General features: G+C 41.4%; 1 protein-coding gene across 2 annotated transcripts; it reads left to right on the top strand.

Annotated features, from left to right (window-relative positions):
• On the top strand, positions 1–25,212 carry ENTPD3 (ectonucleoside triphosphate diphosphohydrolase 3). Of its 2 annotated transcripts, none has more exons than XM_086614723.1 (10): positions 1–11; positions 2,013–2,133; positions 7,663–7,780; positions 16,988–17,138; positions 17,904–18,063; positions 20,196–20,426; positions 20,872–21,144; positions 21,239–21,349; positions 22,923–23,060; positions 24,979–25,212. In XM_086614723.1, exons 1-10 carry the CDS (start codon positions 1–3, stop codon positions 25,210–25,212), a joined length of 1,548 nt encoding a protein of 515 aa, XP_086470849.1. The 2 variants fall into 2 exon arrangements, with proteins under 2 accessions (XP_086470849.1, XP_009976759.2); XM_009978457.2 differs by lacking the exon at positions 1–11 and adding an exon at positions 1,031–1,086.
• Positions 25,213–25,607: the final 395 nt, after the last annotated feature.

Raw genomic sequence — 25,607 nt, 5'->3', positions numbered from 1 at the left:
ATGTGTTGCAGGTACAATGGGGCTGACCCAATGTGCTGTAACTGCGGACTGTAGACCACCTTTTAGCTCCTGTGCTCAGCACAGGCTGGCATTGGCAATCGCTGCAACAGCAGGGCAGCCCTGAACAGTCACTGGTATACTCCACCGTTAGAATGGAAGAATTAGGAAGATGGGAGTCAGGATAGATCACGCCAGGCTAGCTTGATATTTCTACGCCAATATAACTGGTTTCTGAAAATGAGAAAGGCAGGAAAGTTCTCCTTTTTGTGTTCTTCTGAAACACCTAAGTTTGCTATCTCCCCCCAGGCCACTTCTTTCCTCCTCAACCCCTGTGGAGCATAAGAATTTTTGATATGGGGATTGTCAGTACTTGGAGGTACTGAAAGGCCTTTTGGAGTGAAGAGCTGTCTGGCCAGGGACATGCAAAAATAAAGGATGAACAGAAATTGCAGGAAATCTAAACCACTTTTGAATTCTAGAAAACCTTTCTAGACGATGTGAATATATAAACAGCCTTGTGGTCAGTATGTAAGTTTCATGTCACCTTTGGGTTTGTCTAACATAACTACATGTTAGATTTACTTAAATTTAGTAACTTTTCATCACAAGATCTGTGAGTTAAACTGTATATTTTATGTTTTGTGTGTAGTGCAGAGTGATAATAATAGGCTCCGTGTTAACATCCATGCAGACATGCACGCAAATATACTTCATGAACACATCAGCAATTAGAAGATGCCAGCTTTAATGTTCTTAAAACCTCCGTTGTTTCTTGCTGAAGCAGCCTGTATCTATTATAGACACTGACCTTGCACCTCTGGCAGAAACACCTAGCTGTACTCAGCAACCACGAGCATTGTCTCTACATAGCCATAGTTGTGTCTATGTTGTAGGCATACATAGGATTGTTGAGTATGTTCTAGCTTCAGCCTGCCCATTGCTCTCATCTCCTGAGGCAATGGGAGATAGTGAGCATGCATCTACATGTATGCACTGTAGGAAGTGAGCAAACTGGCATCTGAGGGTGAAATCTGGCATCATTAGCATGACAATATGGACACACCCCTTCTAGACAATAAAAAGTTAGTGGTAGCAAAACACCAGGCACTTCTTGAGGAGAACACAGAATTTTTGTCCTGGTTTTGACTAGGAAAGAGTTAGTTTTTCATTTTAGCAGCTAGAAGAGCTCTGTGTTTTGGATTTAGTATGGGATTTGTTATGAGAAGAGAGTTAGTAGCGCACTGATGCTTATAGTTGGTACTGAGACATCAAGGATCTTTCAGCTTGCTGTGTTTTTGCCAGTGTGCAGGAGCACAACAGGTTGGTGGTGAGCATGGTTGGGACAAAAGCCCCACAACTTCTCCCAGGATTTGAATTTAGACTTAGGATTGCAGGCCGAATTGGCCAATGGAGTATTCCATATCATGCAACATCATGCCCAGTATATAGATGAGAGTTGACCGGGAAGTTGGGAATTCTCTTCTGAGGGCTCTCTCGGACTCTCAGTCTTTTGGTGTTCTATCTCACTCTTGCTCTCTTTTCGGGCCTCTCACTCATCTGGGATTGCGGTGTTGGGACTTACCTGTTTCGGCATCGCTTGCTGGAATGGGACGGGCATTGGTCACTGGGTGGTGAGCAATTACACTGTGCATCACTTGTTTGTATATGTTATTATCATTATATAGACACACACACATATATTCTTATTATATCATTACTTTTAATTTTTATTATTATTGTTGTTATTATTAAATTTTTCTTATCTCAACCCATGAGTCTCCCTCCCTTTTCCTCTTTAATTCTGTCCCCTGTTCCCTGGGGGTAGGGGAGTGTGAGTGAGCATGACATTTAGTTGCCAGCCAAGTTAAACCACGGTGAATTTCTTGCAGCGTAATCTAGTTGATGCAATGAGATTTTATGAGGAGTCTCAACTGATTCGAGGCTTCCAGCCTTATGACAGAATCCCTGAATCCTTTCACATTTCTTAGATGTTCCCCTTTTTCTTGTTTCAGGATGCACACCAGAACCTCAAGTGTCATTGCCCAAGTGTTCCTTTTCCTAAGCATAGTTCTTGTTGTTGCTATTGCAGTGATTCAGATAAATCGGCAACAGATCCTCTCGCCAGGGCTTAAGGTAAGTCTTAAAATATGTAAGGAAGGAGAACAATGTTTTGAGCTGGTAGTCAATAATTTTCCTTTCTAAACTAGTTTTTATGGGGTGATTCAAATGAGCTTACTGCCATAAATTAATGTTTAATCATGTCTTCGTCGTGGGAAAACTGAAGCTGAGAGAAAAAGAGAATTGGTCAAGATCAGAGAGGGAGTGTCAAAGCAGGAAAAGTATTCTTGATTCCCTGTCTGTGATGACTAACCCACAGTGTCTTCAAGACTAAGAGGCTAAACAAGGAGAAAATGCCACTGCTTTTTTATTTTTCCAGAGATTGGAAATAATTTCAAAATCATTTTGAAGGAGGAAATACGTGGAGTTTAAATTCTGCCCCTAAGCACAGCTAGGACGTTTATGCTGAAATCTTTGCAAACTGCTCCTGTGTATCAAAAGCATTTGGGCTGTAAGTGAGCACTTTATGATTTACCACATGTTGGGACTTGCTGGATATTAACAGAAGTAAAGTAGCTTCATGAGGAGGGGCAGAGCAAAGTGGAAAAGACAAACTGAAATAATCGGGAAGTCAGGCTTTGTCTTGTGCTGCTGGAGAATGTGTGCAGATCCTTCAATGAGAGATGTACACAACTGACGACAAAGCTGTAGAAGTTACCCTTCTAGAGAAGCTCTGCGGTCTGGCATTTTGAGCTCTCTGTTTTTTCCCACCATAGCTACAAGCATATAAACCTTGTCAGATCCTCCTTTGAAGTCCTTTCTACCTTTCCCTCTGCGTATGTGTATAACTGGATAGTTCACGTACTGATAGTGATAGGCTAATGTCTCATCACACTTCATGGGGTTATAAACACCTTTGGCTTTGTCTGAACCATTTGATGGTGTATGAGTCAGACAATGGGATAAAACTGTATTCTGATACCAGTTTTATGTGTTTGTGTGGTGTGGCAGGGTGTGTGTGCATGGAGACACAGTGCCTCAAGTTTACTCCTTGTTGTGCCTGGAATCCCTGCTTGCAGCAGCTTACATCCTGCCAGTTTTCATGCAAGGCAAGACTGGACTGACATGTAGGCTGAAGCCACTATCTAAAAGACAGTCTACATATCACTTGTGTTTGTCATTAATTCAGTTTCACATTCACAGTCATAAAATTATCTGTCTTACTCTGAGCAAACATCGGACCCAACCTGACCATCTGGAACTGGTTTAGGTGGGGAGGTCTGCTTCCCGAATCACAAAGGCTCCATGGCTGGTTCTGGAGGGAGCAGCTCCTCTGCTGGGTGCCTTGGCTTTGGATTTCTTTTTGAGCTCTAAGTCTGCCAATACAGAAAATCCCAGTTGATATGGAGGACTCTATGTTTGATTCCTGAGATTTCTGGGTAGTGCTCAGTGAATGATTAACGCTTGCAAGAAGTAATTCTTCAGAAGCCGAGGGAGGGCCTTGGTATGTCAGTGTGAAACCCTCCAGTACTTAGCTGATATGGTGGAGCGTGGAAGTGGCATTGTCCTGAAGTTACTGGTTGATTAAAATTAAATGGAGCACTAACATGATGAAAACAGACTTACTCTTTGTAAATGGCCTTGTTCTTCTTCTGGCTCTTCTCCATGAAACCAAAACAGCTACTGAAGGATAACTAGAGTTTGTGTTATCTATGGCATAATAGCTCTCTTCCAGGATGCACATTTAGAGTGTCTAAGTTCATTCCTTTGTGGCATGAGATAAGTTATCTGCTAGGCCATTGATGTTTTAAAGTGTTGTTTCAAAATTAAATATTTGGGTTCCTTGTGGTTGGGTTATCTGAAGATTCAGCCAGTGATTTGTGAAGGAAGGACCTGCCCATGTGCATGAGGCTGAGGCACTGAAAGAGCTCATGCCTCGTTGGCATACACCGTGAAGTCAGCAGAGTGATGAGGAGAGCACAAACATCCTTAGCGCCATAGTTTGTGAAGAAGTCCACGATTGTAAATGATGCTAGCACTGAATGTAGCGAGCCTTTGTATGAGTCAAAAAAATTTCTGTCTACTGATGTTTGCTGAGCCCTAAAGAGAAAAAAACTCTCCCTTTGTTATTATGTTACTTTAATTTGCCTCTCCAGGTGCTACAGTTTTCTACACCTAAATTTTGCACGTCTCTTTTGGCTCTTAAGATGTGTTTTGCCTCGTTTGTGGATGTTATACTTTATTAAAAGTAGTTCAAACCTATATAGCTGAACTGAAGTGCACTGCTAGCATAGATCCACTTTTGTGGCCTCCATCTCCCCTGTAACTGGTTTAGCTTGTTAGCTTCTCAAGGCAGTTTTCCAAAGTGACTGTAAGGCAGGTGAACCATCATAACTGGGCCTGCTTTAAGGGTCTGTACATCCTCCAACAGGGATGGTATTCAGGCTGAAAAAGTGATTAATTGTGGGGCTTGTTCTTGCTTCCCTGTTGGGATTACTGCTCTTCAGGATGTACTTGCAAAGCCATTCATGTGAATCTCCCTGTCTGTTTGAGTCACAACCAGATTGGTTGAGTGAGCAGCATGAAACTGCCTCTGAAACAGTATAGGTAGTTGTACTCACACAGGTGGCACTTGCAAGGTAAGGACAAACAGTTGGTAGAGGAGAGGGTATTGTCTCTTTAGTCAGCTCAGCTGCAGCCAAAACCCATATCTATGACTGCACCTTTAGAGACACAAAGTCTGTTTTATTGTTACTGTGCTTTTTATGTAGCTTCTGGTAAGCGTGTGCAGTAGTCATAGTATCCTGCCAGACCCAAGAAGCTAAGCGGTATGTTTGCTTCATGTAGGCAGCATGGTCACTTCAGTGTTGGAGGTACTTTGGGCAACAGTAAACCCCAAAATAAGCATTTTTGTTTAAGTCACTTTTTTTTTTTTTCCTTTCTTTCTTCCTTCTGCTGGACTAGAAATCAGAACTCTGAAGCTTTTCTGGTTAGTGTTGTCTCCCTGTCTTGTCTGACTAATCTAGTCCATTGCCTAGGTGGTGCGGTTCTTAGGTATTAGGGAATCACAAGGCCTTCAATCTCTCTCTGATGTTTGAGTAGAGATGATGGAAATCCTCAATGGGAAAGTTGAAGTAGAGGGGAGAGGAGGGAGGAAAAGTTGTTCTGTTCTATAATAACTGCTAGCCCAGGATAAGGGTTTGCCTGTGCTCTCAGTCCTACACAGTGCATTTCAAAGCAGAGAGGCATTGCTTGTCCTTAAAGGGCAGCCAAAGGTGATTTGACTTGCAGCTTGGGCAGAAATGTAACATCACCAGAGAATTTTAATTCAACTGGTTTGTCTTAGGCAGCAGGTTAAGACAGGCATGTAGAATTTTTTTCCCTCTCCAGGAAAGCTGGAGAGGGACTTTTTGCAAAGGGCATGTAGTGATAAGACAAGGGGTAATGGCTTTAAACTGAAAGAGGGGAGATTTAGATTAGATATAAGGAAGAAGTTCTTCACTCTGAGGGTAGTGAGGCACTGAAACAGGTTGCCCAGAGAAGTTGTGGATGCCTCATCCCTGGAAGTGTTCAAGGCCTCATCAAGGTTGGATGAGACTTTGAGCAACCTGGTATAGTGGAGGGGGTCCCTGCCCATGGCAGGGGGATTGGAACTAGATGATCTTTAAGGTCCCTTCCAACCCTAACCGTTCTATGATTCTATGATTCAATGATTCTAATTCGCTCACCCTCTTAAAATGCCACATCCTCTTTCTTTTCTGTTTTTTTTTTATTTAAATATTAATCTTAGTCCTAACATCTGATACACCTCTCACTAATCACTATGAGGCTGCACGGGCCAGTGCACACAGAGTGAACTCGCACAAGTTCCGAGGAGCTTCAAGAGTTACCCTGAAACGGGCCCAAGAGTCCTTTTCAAAGATGAGCCTCTCTTTTAAAGGAAATGAGAGGCTGTATAGGAAACATAGGAGGAGGAATTAAATAAAATTGTCAGTCACACCACTATTCTTTGGGACGTAAATCTTTTACTTTCAGGAAGGAGGCTGGGAAATGCAGGGGGAGGATGAAAGTTGGTTAAAAGGCCCCTCAGTTAGCTGAGGTAAAAATCCTTCTGTTATCTTCCAGCTCTACTTAGGCATGATAGTTAGCTCTAAAGGTAGCTAAGTTAAAAGCTTATGGTTGGCACTTTGAGCCGACCAAGACTAGATTTAATTAATAGCCCTTCAGCAGGTTGACTGTTACTGTATTATGTGTCTCCAGAGCGCTCATCTGTTTCAAGGAGAAGGAATCCACTCAAAGTATCTTTGCTAGAGTAGTTACTTGAACAGAACCTGATGGCGTAGGGGTTTGATAGTATCTGTGGAACCTTTCACCTTTTAGTTGATCAGGGTAAATATCATCTGGATAAATATAAATGAAATTTTCATTATCTAACAGTCCTCTACGAAACAGACTTGACTGGTATTGCTGGTAGTTCTTTGAGGGCCAGGAGTTTGTAGGATTACAGTGGAAGCTGGAAACTAATGAGGTGTGGAAGCAGAATGGTGTGCCACCTGAAGCAGTGATCTTTCTCGGTCGGACTTGAGGCTCCCCAGGGAGGCAGTGGGATGAGATTTATCTGCCTGCTGCAGGGGCTCTTACTGCTTTGCAGCCAGAGAGAGGCTCTTATTTTTCAGTATTGTCAGGCTCCTGGGCATCTGTCTGTTTTAAAAGAAAAAAAGTTTACACAGACATGAACCGTACACTGTGTGATTCCTACCAATTAGATGACTTAGGAAGAGGGGGGCAGCTAAATGTCCTTTCCACGATCATAAAAAAGATAAGCAAAATTGCAGTTTTCTTCCCTTCATGCAGTTTGCCTTCCCAGTTGCTACAGTTTTCTGCTGCCATAAAAGATGGGAAAGGGGGAAAGACTGGTCTGGTGAGCAGTGGAATAACATGGAGAAACCTGTGCTTTAATCCCACAGAGAGTCCAAGTGACCTGAGGCAAGTCACTTAAATATTTCTCATTTATTTCATAAATAAACATGGGGTAATATTGATTCTCTTTCCCTCTTCATTGTCTCACACTTTGGCACAGCCTGTTTTCAGTGGCAAACTCGCAGGCGGACTGCCTAAACCACTCAAAGGGAGAGGTTTATAGGGCAATTAGAAAAGAACCACACTTAGGACATCATTCTCACTGTGGACTATTATGTACTTTACCTCTTCGCTCGTACCTTTATGGATCCCCTGTGCATCCTTGAATTTAAAGCCTGTGCTTGGGTATCAATCCCTTGAGTGCCCAGGGAGTGTAGCTGGGATAATGGGAAGTGAACTAGCTGCAAAATCAGGTCCTAACACAGTGTTATCTATGTGTCAGTGAAAGGAGATGAGAATTCTCCATCCCCACTGAATTAATTATTGAAGATCCGTAGTATGTTGTTTTGCAGCCAGATTCATTCTGTGCTTGGCTGTTGGATTCATGCCTAAGTGCCTAACACTAGAATTAATCTCTCTTGTAAATATACTGTGCATACATTTTCTAAAGAGTTTGATGGTGCAAAGAAGTACAGCTGTCCCTGTTTGTTTCTTGATCTAATGTTGTGTTTTTTTTCTCTCCAGTATGGAATAGTCCTTGATGCTGGATCCTCTCGGACTACAGTCTATGTCTATGAATGGCCAGCAGAAAAAGAAAATGACACAGGAGTAGTAAGCCAAACCTTCAAGTGCAATGTGAAAGGTGAGCTCAAATGGAAGTTCCTTATTTCTTTCTAGCCTCCAAGAAGAGGTTATCTGGAAGCCTATACTGTTTTTTCCCTGCTGTGTTCCCTTTTTAGTGTTGGGGAGCAAGAACTGTTCAGACTGTGTCTCTATCTGTCAGCATCAGTCCTTCTCCTACTGGTACAGCAGGGTGCTCTAATTTGTAACAGAGAGAGGAAATTGTAGGTGAACTTGGTTTACTCCGTTGCAGCACATGATTGGTGCAGACAGAATTTGATCTAAAGGATATGAGGCCCTGTAAATGTTTAGTCCTTGTGCCTTGAAATAATTTCTTTTAAAAGGAAAGTATAAAATATATTTTAAAATAGCTAGGAATAAAAAGTCTTTGAGAATAATGGGGATCTAGCCCTTGTTAGATTTTAGCCATTAATTTTTATGGAGGCAGTATTATGCTGTGTAGCAGTCAGCTATGCTATAGGAGTTTGACAAATTAGGTTTTGTTTTCAAGAAGTCTTGGTGATGTTTAAAAAAAAAAAGTCTACTTTTTGAGTCAGGTTTCCTAGAGAAACAAGGCTTATGCAGCTCATCTGGAATTGTTCTGTAATTCCTGGTAAAGAGGCAACAGAGCGCAGAAATTATGAAAGGCAGAAGGTGAACAGGAAGAGCTTCTCCATACTACAGAACTCAGAAGTGTCTAATAAAATTATCAAGTAAAATAGCTAAATTGCCGAACTGTTTCTGACAGGATTTCATAGTTGTATCAAATACGCAGGTCTGGCCTTTGGCTCAGGAAGACCTGTAGTTGTGCACTGCTAGAAGGTGTCCCACGACAAGTACCGCTGGCTACCTGCCCTGTCTTTTGTTGGAGGTTTTGCATTGATTCCTCTTAGAGACAGGATGCTAAGCTAGACTGACTTCTGCTCACACTCCAGTATGGTTAATTATGTGTTCTGATAGCTTGTGGTGGATTCCTTCATAAGAACTTTTGAATCTCTTAGTCAACTTCAGTGATGTTTGACTAAGCTTTCAAAGATATTGTGGTGTATGATGCACACAGACTCTGTATGTGCAAGGACGGAATCAAGGGTTTTTTTCCCTTTACCATATTTATAGCATACAGAGCCCCTTCCCATGCTCCAATCAACAATGGAATTGTGTATTTCTGCATTCTTAAGTTTTAGGCAACAGTCCAAGCACATACACAGTTCCCTCTTTTATTCCAGATGTTTTTGTCACGTGACATGTAAGACCTTGCTACATGCTTTGCTTTCTTGAACAACAACAATGCCCTTTGTTTGATCTCTGGAGCATCTTGACATTATTGCAGGACTTGGAGAGGAACAGCAGCAGGGAGAACCCCTGTGTTTTCCCTCAGCTCCGAATCTTCTTCTCTATCCACAATTCCCTTTTTTTATTTATCAAGCATTTGTTTTAATGTTGAATGAGTTCATTCAACAACAGCTTGTCCCGTAGCTGAATGAGGGATACCGGTAGTGTGAGTCACTCCCCAATCCTGTAAAAATGTACCAACCCGCCGTGAAATATATGCCAGACCATTGTCTGTCTTAATTTTCTGCGGCACTCCCATGGTTGCAAAGCAATGAAGCCAGTGAGCAATGACATTCGTCACCTCTTCTCCAGTGTGAGCAGTGGCAACAACAAACGCAGAAAACGTATCAACAGTTACATGCACATATTTAGATCCACCAAACGATTGAATATGAGTAACATCAGTTTGCCATAATTCATTGGCACGCAAACCCCTTGGATTTACTCCTGCCGGAGTATTCAAAGGCACAATACATTGACAGTCAGGGCAGGCACATACAATCTGCTGAACTTGATCTGCTGTTAAAGAAAACATTTTTTTCAATGCATGAGCATTTTGATGGAAAAAATCATGTGACAAACGAGCTTATTCTAGATGACCAAGTAATAAAACCATCATGGTTAATGCATCAGCAACTGCATTACCTTCTACAATAGGTCCTGGCAAGGACGTGTGTGACTGAACCTGTAATACAAAATATTCATGTGTTCTATTTTTAACAAGTTTTGCCAGGGAAAGCAGCAGATTAAACAGTGATGGATTATCAACTGATCTGATAAATGCAGTGTCAATTCGTTTAATGATACCTACAACGTAAACTGAATCTGCTATGACATTCAGTGGCTCATTGGCAAACAGTTTAAATGCATGGACTGCTGCTGCTAATTCAACAATTTCAGTTGAGCCAGATACTGTAATAACAGAAGAATTCCAATCAGCATCAGACTTATGTTTCCATACGACGGCTGCTTTCCCAGTTTTTCTCGAACCATCAAGAAACACAGTTCTTGCGCCACTTATAGGAACAGATTGTAATAATGATTGTGGTTGAACTGAAAAATTTCGTAATGTCTGTAACAATTTATGTCGCAGTAAACTATAGTATATCTCATTATTGAAGTCAGCCATCACAATCTGAAAAGAAAGACTGTTGTGCTGTAAAACAGCAAATTCATCTTTAGAAAATGGTACATGAATAACCTGAGGGTCATGTCCTGTTAATTGTTGAGATCTCAGTCATCCTTGTGATATAAGATGAACACACATGTCTAGCACAGCAGGGAGTGTTTTAGAAAACGAATGAGGGAGAAAAATCCACTCACGTATTTTAAGGCATATCGAATCCTCAGCATCGCCTATATTCTATTGTCCCAACAATGCATAAAGTTGAAAGGTGTTGTAAATCAGAAACAAACAAACAGGAAGTTTTATATTAATTCGATGAGCAAAAGTAGTATTTTGTCCATAACCCATTGAAGAGCTTGTTTAACAGGTTCTGTTAGTTTACATACAGAGGTCAAGTCAGGGTCTCCCTTGAGCAAATTAAACAAGGGAGAAAGCTCTTCAGTGGCTATGCTAAGTAAAGGCCTAACCCAATTAATGCTTCCGAGCAATTTTTATAGATCATTCAAAGTATTAACATTTGCTGCTAATCAAATATTTTGAGGAAAGATCTATGATTCATAAAGTTTCCACTCTTAAGTATTTCCAGGGAGCTTGCAATTGTACCTTTCTCCTTGGCAATCTGTTGGCCGTATTTATGTAAAATGAGCTCGGTAGTTTCAAACGCCTGCTGCAAAGCTTCTTTTGTTTCCACAGCCAACAAAATATCATCCATATAACGATACAATATAACATTCTTGCATACCTGTCTGACCTGATGGAGAGCATCATCTACTACCAATTGACAAATTGTAGGACTATTCCTCGTTCCCTGAGGCAGTACAATCCAATGATATCGTTGCATGGGTCGTTCATTGTTAAGCACTGGAACTGAAAAGGCAAATCTAGGACAATTGTCAGGGCGTAAAAAAATAGTAAAAAACCAATCTTTTAAATCAATCACCATCAAATGCCAACATTCTGGAATCATAGTAGGATTTGGTATACCCGGTTGGTGACATGATTGCGTTAATAGCTCCTAAATTTTGTAATTACCTCCATTTTCCTGATTTCTTTGGGATAACAAATATTGGAGTATTCCGTGGGCTAGTCGAGGGGACTATATGTCCTAACTTGAGCTGTTCATTGCCTAATTTTTGAGCCCACTCCAGCCGCTCACCTTTTAAGGGCCACTGATCGACCCAGACCAGGCCACTGATCGACCCAGATTGTCAGTCAATCAGGCCAGCTTGAGTCGGGGCTGGATATCAGTGATCTGTGCTAAAAATTTGTGATTAGATGCATTAGATGCACTGATTTAACAAATTCCGACCCCATAGCATACATGGAACATCAAGAACATATGGTTTCAAAATAGCTTGTCTATTACCTGGGCCTACTAGCAACAAGGATTGTGCACTCTGCTGTGGGATCCGTGTTCCACCTACTCCGATTACAGCTGCCAGGGCTTGTATCAGAGGCCAAGAGGGTGGCCAGTCATATCTTTTTTACTATAGACAGATCAGCCTCTGTGTCATCTAGGCCAGAGAAAGCCTTCCCATTAATGGTTATTGTTAAAACAGGTTGTCCAGCCGTGACTTTCTGTGTTCAGAAGATTTTTGGTTGGCTGGTACTACCAAATGCTCCTATACCGCTATCCATGTTTGATAATGGAGGTGATGTGGTGCTTCGAGGCATCAAAAACAATTGTGCTATTCTCTCCCCAGCCGGAATAGTGAATGGTGGTGAAGGAGTCCATGCCATGATTTTTATTTCCCCTTTATAATCAGAATCAGTTCCCCCTGGGAGTACAAACAATCCTGATTTCGTGGTAGATGATCGTCCCAGCAATAGTGCACATAATCCTTGTGGTATAGAACCAAAGACATCAGTAGGCATTAAACGCACTGACGTATGTGTCAGTGATTATTGTTGGTTTTGTTGTGGCCAAATCCAGCCCTGCGCTTCCTGAGGTGGAGGGCCAGAGGGCACCAACAGTGATGGATTGTTCAACTCGCCTGGACCCTCAGGGTACATTACAGGTTGGTTGACTCTGTTGTGTGTTTCCGGGGCACGTGCACCCCTTTTCTTGTTTCCTGAAATGGGACTGCCTTGTTTATCAGACTTGGATTGACATTGGTTTCGCCAGTGATATCCCTTATTACAACGTGGGCAGAGTTGAGTTGGAGCTCCCTTTTTGCCTTGATCTCTCTTTTTAGGACAATCTTTTTTGATATGCCCTTCTTCTCCGCAGGAGAAACATTTAACAGCTGCTTGGGCCACAACCATCTGTTGTGCCAAAGCAGCTGCCAGTATCTCTGCCTTATGCTGTTCCGAGCCCACATCCTGACACGCCTTTATTAAATCTGCAATTGTTTTTGCCCGATTTCTAATAGGATCAATAGCTTGCAGGCAGCCTGCATTAGCATTTCCAGTTGCTAATTGGAATAACAATACATCTGCAGCAGCCTGATTTTATATTTGTCTCTGAACTGCCGTTTGCAGCCCATCAAGGAAACGTTTATAAGGGTCCTGTGCTCCCTGCTGAGTGGAAGCAGAGGAAGCCTCCTCTGTCCCAAAATCAGGGAAACGTCTTAATGCTCTCGTAGACAATTCAGTCAGTTGTTGGAAAGCCACCTGCGGTAACCCTGCTTGTGCCTGACCCGTGGCATACGGACCTTCCCCTAAAAGCTCATTCTGACCCACATTAATTCCGGTGGCTATATTATCCATAACCTGTACAGTCACAAGCTCCCTTAATTCAGTTAACCATATGGAATACTGGGCAGCAGATAACACCGATCGCAACACAAATTTCCAATCAGCAGGGGTCATAGTATATGATTCCCCAATGACCTGAAATAAATTCATAGTGAATGATGCCTGAAGTCCATAGTCCTTAATAGATTTATGCAACTCTTTAATGACTTCATATGGCAAATGCACCAATTGCTGAGGTCTGTTAGGCTTATAGATCCCTGGCATTGCTTGATCCCCTTTCTGTAACGCTTCCACACGACATTCATCTAATAGTCCAGTAGATGTCATCAAAGGCATACACTGAACCTTCTCCTTTTCATGCAAGCCTGGCCAATAGGGAGAAGGAGCAAATGGAAGTGCAGCTGGTGTCAGCGGGGGTGTTTGTTGTTCCTGTGTTCTGGAAAGGGATATTCTACGCTGATGCTGCAGAATTTCTTTAGCACTCAGTGCTCCGTTAGCCATGGCTTTCACAGGAGTTAAAGGTGGATACAAATCAGGCTCCTGCTCTGGATCAATGGGCCCCATATCAAAAGGATCTTTAGGCAATGAGTCATCCCCAACTGCGGACCCTCGAGTATCGAGCACCTCATCCTATTCTGCCTCCTCCTGTAGCAGTTCAAAAGATGGATCATCTTGAGATACGACTGGCTTATCCGTCATAGGAGATGGAGGGGGCACCGCAGCTGTTTGCAAAATGTCCTCAGCTGGGCATAAAGCCCTTAATGCTGTATAAACTACCCTCCATGTTACCAGTAGTCGTTCTAGAACATTTAACTGCAAGTCCCTTTTTGTTTGAAGTTCCTCTCCAACCTTTGGCCATAACTGGCTGTCATAGGATCCCGTAACAGGGAGCCAGGGGCAACAGTCCCGGACCCATACAAGCAGCTTGACCAACTGTAGTGTCTGGACTTGAACCCCTGCTCATTGAGAATTCTCTTCAGAATCTCAGTGTATAATTTCTGCTCTTTTGTAGCAGTCTGCCCCATCGTAATGGCAGAGAAGTCTTCCTGCAGCTGCTCACCTTGGTTGTCCAGCGACTGGCGATGTTGTCGATAGTTTGCACGCACAGTCAGGCAGTCCTTTTCCGTCCAGCTGGGGGTATGCAACTGGTCTGCCTCTTCAAGTTGTTATTTTTCTTCAAGCTCTGCTCAGGTGCCATTTGTGGTGTATGAAGCACACAGACTCTGTATGTGCAAGGACAGAATCAAGGTTTATTTTCCCTTTACCATATTTATAGCATACAGAGCCCCTTCCCATGCTCCAATCAACAATGGAATTGTGTATTTCTGCATTCCTAAGTTTTAGGCAACAGTCCAAGCACATACACAGTTTTCTGTTTTGTTCCAGATGTTTTTGTCACCTGACGTGTACAACCTTGATGCATGCTTTGCTTTCTTGAACAACAACAATGTCCTTTGTTTGATCTCTGGAGTGTCTTGACATTATTGCAGGACTTGGAGAGGAACAGCAGCAGGGAGAACCCCTGCGTTTTTCCTCAGCTCAGAATCCTCTTCTCTATCCACAAGATACCAAAATTCCACACATTTTATGAAGACAGGTGGCCAGGCAAGAGAGAGAAATCCACATTATTAAATGGTAGCTAGTCCATAAAGGATTTCTGCAGAAAGCCAAACTTTATAAATTCTGCTACTCTGAGTTAAATGAGCTTTAGATTATTCTCTAAGATACTGACTTAAGCAGTACTGCTTTTGTTTAATGTACAGGTTTGTGTTTGCAAGTTAGGTAAGAGGAGAAGGTGGGGCAACTCAGGAAGTCTCAGTGCAGATTTTGTTGATCTCTGATAATAACTGTGGCATTCAAGGAGAATTTTTGCCTTTCCTTCTCTGTCATGACCATGCAAAATCCTGCATCCCTCTTTGTGTATGGGAATAGATGCTCTATAGTAGCCATAGAGGTCCATGAGTAACTAGGAAATGAGTAGAAGGCAATGGTTTCTTAACAGCATCAACATTTCTATCTTCAGCATTAAATATATGTGTGGACATTCTTAGCAATTTTAGATCAAGGAAAGGAAAGCGAGTGTAACGTGCACAGAAGGAATGCATTGTTGTGTGCCTGATGGTGTGTCCTTACAGGCTGCAGGAATGGCAGCCGGCCTGCTGAGGTCCTGCCTTGACTCATTAGGAATGTTGCCTTTAGGAATTCTGGTGAGAAAAAAATGCAGAGAGAAGCTGCATTATTATTCTCCTTGAAAAATGACAGAGGAGTACTTTGTGAATTAGTTTTAATGGGTTTAGATTTTGTTTTGCCTCTAGGGAAAACAAAAAATTGCAAAATTGAGGAGTCCAAATTGCTGGGAACTGTTCAGGTCCAGAGGGGCTTTAACCATGGTTAACCAAAGTACTCCTCATCCTCCAGTGTACAGAGTCACCAGGGTTGGGTGCTCCAGTCTTAGGTGACTGCACTGGAGGACACAGAGTGGGCAGCAGGGTGAACACATCTGCCAGTGTTTCTTTAGTGACCCTTACCCATAGCCTAAAGCACTTAAATTGGATGGTTCTGGGCACTCAGAGAGGCAGACTTTCACAGACCTACTAAACCAAAGAGTCAAATGATCAACTACTCTGGAAGTTCCATGGTGGTTTTATGATTTCATTTCTGCCTTTATTAGGTACCCCTGCCCCTGTGCGTAGGAGCCAGCCCCAAATCAAAACCCTTTCAACATAGTGCAATTAATCTGTCCTAGTCAGGCTCTAAGCATCAGCAAAGCAGGCAGTTGTCCAGAACAAAATGGTCACTGCCTGTGATCTGTTCAGCAACAGCAGCTGCTGAGGATGTGAAACAGCAGTTGCTGCGCTGTTTTCCTCTGGGGACATCTTTCCTTTTAGCTTCAGGCCTGCCTGTGCTAGACTTAAGACTTTTAGAAAGTCTTATTCCAAACCAGGGCTGTGAACATCTAATGATGACATGGTAATGTTTATGTTTAAGTTCATACTGGGGAAGAGGGAGTGGTGGAGTGTGGAGTCTGTGAAGTCTTATGTGTTTTTTCTTCTTTTTTTATCAATGCAATGTAGCTGAACAGAAATGGTTTCTCATTTTGACTCTGTAAGAGCCACCTTTTGCTTCACTTGGGATCAGGTTGTGAGAGAGATGGCTGTTACGGGAGACTCATACATGGAGCCCTGGCAGAGTTGTTCTCCGTGGGGCAATGGCTTCATGGGAATGCCTGGATTTCTCCCTGTGCAAGTTCCTCAGCTAGGCAATTTTAGTAAGGAATGTTCTTATTCACACCCAAGTTGAGCCTGAACAAGGTTGAGGTTCTGCTGGTCCTTGGAGTGTTGAGCAAGGGCGGAAAGACTTTGATGTTAATGGTTCAAATAGTTATGCCTTACGCAGCATGGTGTAACTCTAATTTCTGTTATTTGAAGGCTTTGGAAATTTGGAGAGCTGTGAAGTACTTAGTAGTTCATGCACCAGCCTAGACTTGGACCTCTAGGACTTCAAGAGCCATTTGCATGCATCGTGAAATTCCACCAGCAATTCCTTGCAGAAGCTTCTTTATTTTATTTTCAGTTGAGAGCAGTGAGCTGTAGAGGTGCCATGGTGTCCGCGACAGTTGTGGCAAACCACATTAGGAAATCTTTGTCTTGGATTGTGGAAGAAGGGATTTTTCTATATTTTAACAGATCAGAAAAATTCTACATCCATTGGACATGCTATTTTCTACAGCATTTGCCACGAGTAAACCTGTTTTCCTTATGAATATAGCACTGCTGTCATTGTGTTGTTATATGGTTATACTGTATATCTTACTCTAGGTATGGTACTATAGGTGTATATGTATACACACAGAAATCAGACGAGCAGTTTGCAGGCATCTTCTCTGTCTCACACAGCTCAAGACAGTCACTACATTGGTTATTCCTTAAGCCCTTGTAGTTTTCAGCCATCCTGTCCTTGTGTGCAATTACGGGAGGGAAGGGGGAAATCTCTTTCTCTTAACACCTGTTTGCTAATTGGGCTTATTTGTACTTGGCAAAGCAGAATGAAATCAATCCACTTGTTCTCTTTTAGGCCCTGGCATATCCAGCTATGAGAGTAATCCTGGAGCTCTTGCCAAACCCTTTGATGACTGTCTGAATAAAGTGAAGGAGAGAATACCAGTTCATCTGCATAAAAACACTTCTGTTTATCTGGGGGCTACAGCTGGCATGAGACTACTGAGGTATGGCAGAAACTTGAACTCCTCTGTATGCATACTAGCATAGCAGTCTGTGAAAACAGAATGTGAAAAATTCACTGGACGCATTTTTATCCATTGTAAATTGGCCATCTCAAAAGGAAATGGAGCCCAGCCAGTTTAATTTAATTAACTTTTTTGATACAGAAAGTGGGGCTGTATAAAAATCCTGTTATGCCACACTGAAAAGAAATACTCGCTTTACTCTAGAAAAGGCAAGAGTTTAATTTTCTCTTCCATATCTGTCTTAAAATTCAGTGTTATGTAAACAGGTAGTGTTTGTGCATATCTGTGGGCAGCTAAGGCAGATTAAAGCTAGACACTGCAGTTTTCTGAGCATGAATGTGGTGTGATGTGGCTTTTGAGGTCTGTCTGTGGCTTTAGCCCTGGCACAAACTGTCTTTTTCTATTTGTTCCATGGCTAAACAGAGTGGGAAGAAAGGCTCCAGGACTGTTTTGACCAGCAGCTGTCATATAAGTACTCAGATCACTAAAAAGAAAAATATATGTAAGAAACAGAACACTCGTGTACTTGCATGATAAAGAGTGAAGTTTGTACATAGTGGGGGAGTTGCTTGCTGAAACACTGCTGGATACTTTGCTGTTTCCTATCATAAGCTTCCCCTTTAGGGAAACAATGTCCATTTTTTATTAGGTGATTGTAGTTTTCTTGAATTGCTAGTCAGTGAACAATAAACATGAAATTGCCTTTCCAGATGCTCAGTGTCTCATGTTTTGTGAATTGCTTAGGTTACAAAATGAAACAGCAGCCAATGAAGTCCTTGCAAGCATTCAAAACTACTTCAGAGCACAACCTTTTGAATTTAGGGGTGCACAAATCATAACTGGGCCAGAGGAAGGGGTGTATGGATGGATAACAGCCAACTATTTAATGGGCAATTTCTTAGAGGTGTGTGGAAAAAAACCTGCATGCTTTTCTTTTCACTGTTTCTTCCTTACAAATGAGAAGTTTGAGAGGACGTGCCTGTTAAAACATTATAGCTATAACTTCCATTTTGCACTGAAACATGTAACAAAGTCTTTTTGTGTTGGTAACAGAAAAAAAGCAAACATAAATCAAAGCGTATGATGTACAGGAATGTGACACAGCAAAGGTGAAATTGTTGATCCACAAAAAACAGAGCTCTTTCCTAAATGACGTCAGATGCCTTACCTAGGAACAGAAGTTGCATGGCTCTTAAATGCTTTGGTGTGTTCAGTGTGACAGGCATTGATTGTCCTGACAGTGGTGCCAATTAAAGATGTTTTCTTCTGCTTTTCTGTGACTTCTTCCTCAGGTGGTTGCTGTCCCTGCAGCTCTACTGGTGAAGCATGTGCACAGCTTAGGGGCCTCCAAATTGTTCAGCAGCGTTGGCTCACTTGTCTTAAGGAGACAAGACTGTCTGAAGCAGTGAAGGTGGTTATGATGATGTGGCCAAATATGCCTCAGCTGAGCTAGAAATCACTCCTATACAGTCCATTGCAATACTGCTGAAACTCTGCAGGCTTCAAGCGGTGGGCTGTGATACCAACTGTCATGTCTTGTGCAGACAAAGTGATACCGATATAAGGATACTTATGCTGTCCTTGAACTCAGAGTAGTGTCAGGCAGGAGCCTCACAGCAGAGTCAAATAGAGAGGGAGTCAAATGTGTTAGAAGATCCCTTTTCATATGTAGATATTCAGTATATTTTCATTCCCAGTAAAAGCTGTACTAAGATGATCAGCGACTGCTTATCTGCATTCATGGCAGCTATGAGGTGCCCTCAGCATTAACTGCACTTCTTCCAGGTAGTCTCGCTAGGTTGAAAGAAATTTCAACCAAATTCTGGAATATTGTTAGCTGTCCTGGTTGAATGGATCCTGTTAGACCATGGCAATTAATAAGCAGGAGTGAGTCATTGGTGGTCTGAGTGATAGCTTATGGTGAATGTGCTGTTGACTCTTGCAAAGTTAAGAGAAACGGTATTGGAATCACACGTTCTGGAAGAGTTTTTCTCATTGTGTACATTTCAGGCACCGAAAATGACATCATGAACTTCAAGGTGGTGTCAGTCTTCTACCACATGAATTTTAATAATCCAAATATCAAATTCCATATGAAAGATTCATAAGGACCACTGAAGGGACCGCAAGGTGCTGTGAAGCCAGTTTAGTATCAAGAGTTGTGTGAAGACCTACATGTGGAATATCACTAGTAGGAGAGAGAAATTTTTGCCATTCTTGTGACAAGAGGCTAAGGGTCAAATTCTGTTAGGGGCTATTCATGGGAATCTTTCACTGTAGAATTTTCTCTTGCATATATTTGCTAGCCTATGAAGTTTCTTTTCCCTTCTCATGTATATATTCTTATCATCATGTTCAGTAAACAATACTACAGTAAATATTGAGATAGATAATCATACAAAATCTATATTCTGCACTGTGACCGTATAGATCAAATACAGAATTTGGGGGATGTTTTGGGTAATAGGGAAAAGTGCCTGTGGAACAGATCAAATTTACTGCCACTGCAGTTTCAGTGAAGGAAATATGCAGATTAGAGTCCTTGGTTTTTCGACTTTGATGGAGCTTTCATTTGACTTTCTGTGTTTTTTCACTTTATGTTCACTCTCTTTTTCTATGTGATCCATTAATATTCTATTCCTTTAATAATTCCTCTTGCCTTGAAACAAGAACATCTTCGTACTATTTCCATCCAGATTTGTTCAAGATCTCACGGGTACCTGGTCTTCAATTCCCTGCATTCTAGTGCAGACGTTGATCTGGCTGGTCCTGTGCTTTGATCATTGTGCTGTCCTCTGAGTTAAAAGCTACGCTGCATTCCTTTTTCCATCTTTCAAGCTCATTTCACTCTGTGAAGTACATCCCTTTTATCTAAAAAACATCTGCATGTTTTCCTCAGAGCTACGATTTTTTTGTGTGGGGTGCAGGACAAAGAGGCGGAGGGAAGTCTCAAAAAGTTAAGTAAAGTAGAAAAGCTTGAAGGGAGAACAAGCAGATGGCATTTCTAATTAGCCTTGTTTTTATTTTTACATGTAGAGAAACCTTTGGAGGACATGGGTCCATCCTTACAGAAAAGAGACTATGGGTGCACTGGATCTTGGAGGAGCTTCCACTCAAATTTCATTTATCCCAGAGGACTCTCAGGAGAACTTCAATAGCACTTTTCAAGTGAAGTTGTATGGTTACAACTACAAGGTCTATACTCACAGCTTCCAGTGCTACGGGAGAGATGAAGCTGAGAAAAGGCTTTTAGCATTGCTGCTCCAGGTTTGTTTAAGACCCTTTGTTATGTTGCTCTTGCAGGTGTTCAGTAATTGTCTGAAAAGGTTCTTAGGCTTGTGTTGGTTTCCCTTTGGTGGAGCTTGGAGATCCCAATAAGAGCTCTGTTGTGTAGACAAATACACTTAGGTTTCATACAAAGATCTTCATATTTGTTAAAAATTGGCAAGAATTTTGTACCGTTTGACCCAACTAGTCCTGTAAGTGTTTTGCTGATCTTGCCAATGATTTTTGGAGAAAGCAGTTTCTATGAATTCCGATGATCAGCAATGTTGTACTAATCAGCCATGACAGAGAACAAAAATACATGCATATGTGGTTTAAAAAGATTCCCATAGTTAATGTCACATTAGGTCTTTCTTGCTTTTGAGTAGCCTCTATTGTTTGGGGTTTTTGTTTTGATTTTTGTTTTGTTTTGTTTTTCTTTTTCCAGAAATCAAACACCAGTTCCAATGTGGATAATCCATGTTACCCTCAGAATTATAGTACTGCATTAACGATGAAGTACTTCTCTGGCAGTCTTTGTACACAGTCTCTGAGACTAGCAAATTACTACCCAAACCAGCTTGTGAACTTCCATGGAACAGGAGACCCAGGTCTGTGCCAGGAGATGGTTTCTTTATTGTTTAACTTCACTGCTTGCAGAGACAGAGAAGACTGTCCATTCAATGGAATCCATCAGCCAAAAGTTAAAGGGAATTTTGTGGTAGGTTTGCAAACACATTTCTTTTTGAGCTTCCTTGTTTTTGATTTCTGTAGTTCTGAAAGTAACAGGCCTGTCATCTACTCCTTTTCGATAGGCTTTCTCAGGATTCTACTATACAATTAATGCTTTGAATTTGTCTGAGCACTTCTCCCTAGCTGACTTCAATTCAAGTATGTGGTTTTTCTGTTCACAGAGCTGGGCACAGGTGAGTGGGTTGTTTGGGTTTTTTTGGTGGTTTTTTTTTGAATCTATAAAAGGGAGATATAAAAAGAATATGGACTGGACAAGTATTCAGAACTTTTCAGAAGGTCTGTATCAACCTCAAAGTTTGCTTTCCCACTGTGCTTCCAACTATGCAGTATTTCTAGCATGCTTAAAACTTGGACTAGGTTTGGAAATTTCATTCCTTGTGATGCTAAGCTGAGTTTCTGGCCTATATTGAAGCGTAGCCAAGCAGCGTGTGCATTTTCCTCTTTTTATCTTTGAGCTTTGTACATCTGAGATGTCATAAAGATAGTAAGGGGTGTTGCAACTGAATATATGTGGGTGTAAATAAAAGTTTTTAGAAGGCTAATAGAACAGGTCAGTTTAAATTTTAGAACAAAACTCTGCTAGACTGACATTCATTAACAACACACTTCAATCACACATATTATCAGCATTATATATTCAAAGCAGTTAGTACTTATCAGTTGTATCCTACATTATCTGAAAGTGCACAGTAGCACAGAGCTGACACAGTGTAGTTGGAGCTGATGAGGTGGGATTAGCACTGCTGCCTGAAGAATTTTTACTAGTGGAAGGCAAATTGATTCTTTTTCATTATTGTCCTCACAGAGTTCATCTGAGGGAAAGGTATAGTCTCATATTTTTTGCTATTACTCATATTTTTTGGCTGTTACTTATTCAGGTAAAGCAAATTGTCCCCAACTGGCAATCCGTGACCTTTTCTGAACAGCTTTCACCCAGCAGTTCTTCATTTTTCCAGCTTGATCAATCTGTCTGTGTGTGTATGCTGTGATATTCAGGTCCTGATCTTGCTGTAACCAGCTTGCAACAGCATTTTCAGATCAGGCTGGGAGATCAAAGCACTTTGCTTGGGACTGTGAATTCCAGCTGACGTTCATGATCCAAATGAGCACCCCAGGTCACAGCTGACATCCAAAGAGCAGTCTTGTGATATAACATGTTCTATGTAACTTGCAGGCATCTGTATTTAATGGGCGTTTAACTGTATTTTTCTAGTCCTGCAATATTCCTTATGCCGTGTTCTGATCTCAGCTCTGTTAGTGTGAACCTGGAATAAATCGACAGACCTGTTTTGAATTTGCAGGAAGGTACCTCAGATCACCAAACTGGCTCCTTGTTTGCATTCATTTTGTCGCTAGTATTTCCAACTGTAACTTACCATCCTCACTTGATAACTGACTGCCACATGCAAGGTTGACTCTGTGATCCTTTAAAGAGATTTGTGGCTGTGGTTTACTACCACAGTTTTAACCATGCTGTAAAGATGACACGGAAAATTTAGGACCCATAACATCCTCAATCTTTTGTGTGCAGTTTTATGCTTATTTTCGTTTTTACCACATAAGCTATATCACTGTCAGGGTCTTTCTTTTTCTGAATTTCCATGTTTAGCTATCCACAACTGTACTTCATGTTTCTGAAAAATGCTAATAATTTCTAATTAGAATCCAAAGTATTCTCTAGTTATAAAAAACAAAGGCATTTGGGTTTTGTAATTTACATGTTTTTTAAAAACTTTTTGCTTTCAGCTCCAGTTTATGCTGCCTAAATCTGAAGAAATATATGCTAGATCCTACTGTTTTTCAGCTAATTTTATTTATTACTTGCTTGTACATGGTTACAACTTTGATGCAGAAACTTGGCCACAGATACATTTTCAAAAGGAGGTGAGTAATAGTAATTTCCTCTTACTGTTATTTTAATCCATGTAAGTTTAGAAGCAGACAGAAGATGGAGCAGCCTACAAAAATATAATGGTCGTAAACAGCCTTTGTAAATGATTGTCCAATGTTTGGCATAAGACTAAGCTGCTTTTCAAGCCTCAGCAGCAATTTCAGCCTGGTTCCAGGGGCTGCAGCATTACTTGGAGATGCTGCCTAGATTCTTTCAAAGAGCTTTACGGAAGGATCACATAATTGTGTTTTAAACCTTTCCTCAGTTTGTTGAAGTAGTGGCTCACTGTAGGCAGTGATCTGCCTGAAACACCTCACCAGCTGAGGTCAGTTCGAGCTAACCCTGCTGAGCTGGACAGGAGAACTCCCGCTTTTCTGTCTGCGGGCAGAGCCGTGGGGAACCAGCAGAGCTGGTTTGTAGTCCATGAGTGGTGATGAAGCAACTAGGGCAGTTTTCATCCTCGGCTGGCACATCCATCGGTGCCGTAATCTGGTTCTCTGGAATAAGAATATATATTGATGGAGTATTGCCTTTCAGCCGGCAGAGTGAGAAGGCTTACAACAATGTTTGTGTAATAGCTGCATTCCTCTCTTCCCTGACCTCAATTTTTCTCCTGAACAAAAGAGTATTTGAAACAAACTTGTATATACCCATTTTAAAACTACTGCTAAGAAATCTTTGCTTCCAAATCAGAAGGCATGGCCACTATCTAAGCTTGGTTTTTACATCAGAAAGTGTGGTCCCCACAGTGCTCTGTGACTCCACCCTTTCTTCTCTGCTACTGTACAGAGCCTTATTCTAAAACCTTGTCCCAGACTGTCTGGCAAGCTTTGAATGAGAAATCGTAAGCAATGTTTTCTGAACAGTCATATCTTTTTCTAGTGCTGTGTTTTGTCCTCTGGTGGACAGCCAGTAGCAGCTCTGGAGGAGCGTCCAGAGTTTAACCCTTCTACCAGCTTACTTTGGGATCTTAATCTGGACCTGGTGAGGGGTGGATTTGTCTCAATATTTAAATATGTCTTGTATCATGAAACTCCAAAAGGAAAAACTATATTCTGTTAATTAGATCTGCTTGTACTATAATAATAAGATCTAATGTTAACTGATCAGCTAAGCTACCCCAGAGATAACAGCACAGTTTCTCCAAAAGTGAAGGGTGGGTTTTTTTGCCTATGCTAGGAGTATATTTCCTTTTAATTAGTGAACACAACCAATGAAAAGAACCTTAACTCTGTTGCTCAAATTAGAAGTAGGGAAAGACAGCAAAGCAGGAGGAGCATGCGGCAAATACAAATGTACCCCTTTTGCTTTTGTTTCACCTATTCCTAAGTAATTTTCCACTTCTGTTTATTTTTTAAATGGAAAAGTCTAGTGCTGGTTTGTTTGCAGGCACAAAACCAACCGTGGAACAAAGGATTATGTAATAAATAGAGTTCCTGCTTTGGGGACTTTATCCTGGCCTCCTCCTCTTTGTCCATGTCTGTGGGACTCTTTGAGGTTTTTTTTTGTTTGCTTGACCTAAATAACATCCTAGGATTTGGCTAAAATGAGGGGCTAATTCTAAGAATTGGCACAGTAGTGCTGCCTTTTTTTTTTCTTTTGTGGGTGTGTGTGTTTCTTGCATAGAAAATCCCATAACTGACTGTCTGCATGTATGCTACACATCCTTGTACCCATTCATCTAATGCCTGTTTCTCACTTCCTTAGCCCAGTGACCAATTTTATTAGCATCCTCTGGGACTAAAAAAAAAAGGGTAATTTAAAATGGTTCTGTATATTCTTTGTACACTCCATTATTAAAGTTTTCTCCTTGCTAACTTAAAGGCAGTTGCCAGCATCAGCAGTTGAGCTTTTAGAACCTCTTTTCTTTGAAAAGTCCATGGGAATAGGACTCTTCTGTCTTTATTTCAGGTTGGTAACAGCAGTATAGCATGGTCACTTGGTTACATGTTAAGCCTCACGAACATGATTCCAGCAGAAGGCAAGCTGATCCAATTACCTCTGAAACCTTCTTTGTTTGCTGGGCTCCTCGTCTTCCTCACAGCTACGGCATTGTTGTGTTTTCTCTTCCTTGTTTATTTGTGTATTGCATCACGTAATCGGAAGAACATCAGTCGGGTTGAACATGTATTTATTTCAGAATGAATGAACTTTACTGAAGACCAAACAAAAAATTTACTGTGCTGTTAAGTAGGACTTTATTTTTGAAAACTGGAGGATGAAATAAAGACAGACAATAGGACTTCAGGACCAGAAGCATAAATAGAGAAGAGAAGAGACAAAAAGGAATCTCTGATATGGTGAGTTGGAGTGCTTTTGAAATATTTTGGCAATTGTTTCTGTAAAACTAGTTTGTCCAGTGTGCAGCAGAGAAAACGTGGGCAGATATGTCACTTTGCTTGATAAGGGATTAATAGCCTTTTCCTGCCAGGTACGCGTTATTTTTTCGTTCATTAACTCTGTGCTAACTGGTAAACTGAAGAGGTGATGGACTCGATCATGGCAGAGGTTGTTTAAGATAAAATTAAACAACAAGTCAG

This window comes from Tauraco erythrolophus, chromosome 7, assembly GCF_009769465.1.
Source record: "Tauraco erythrolophus isolate bTauEry1 chromosome 7, bTauEry1.pri, whole genome shotgun sequence".
In the NCBI taxonomy this organism is placed as follows: domain Eukaryota; kingdom Metazoa; phylum Chordata; class Aves; order Musophagiformes; family Musophagidae; genus Tauraco; species Tauraco erythrolophus.
This window is presented reverse-complemented; position numbering and strand designations above follow the sequence as displayed.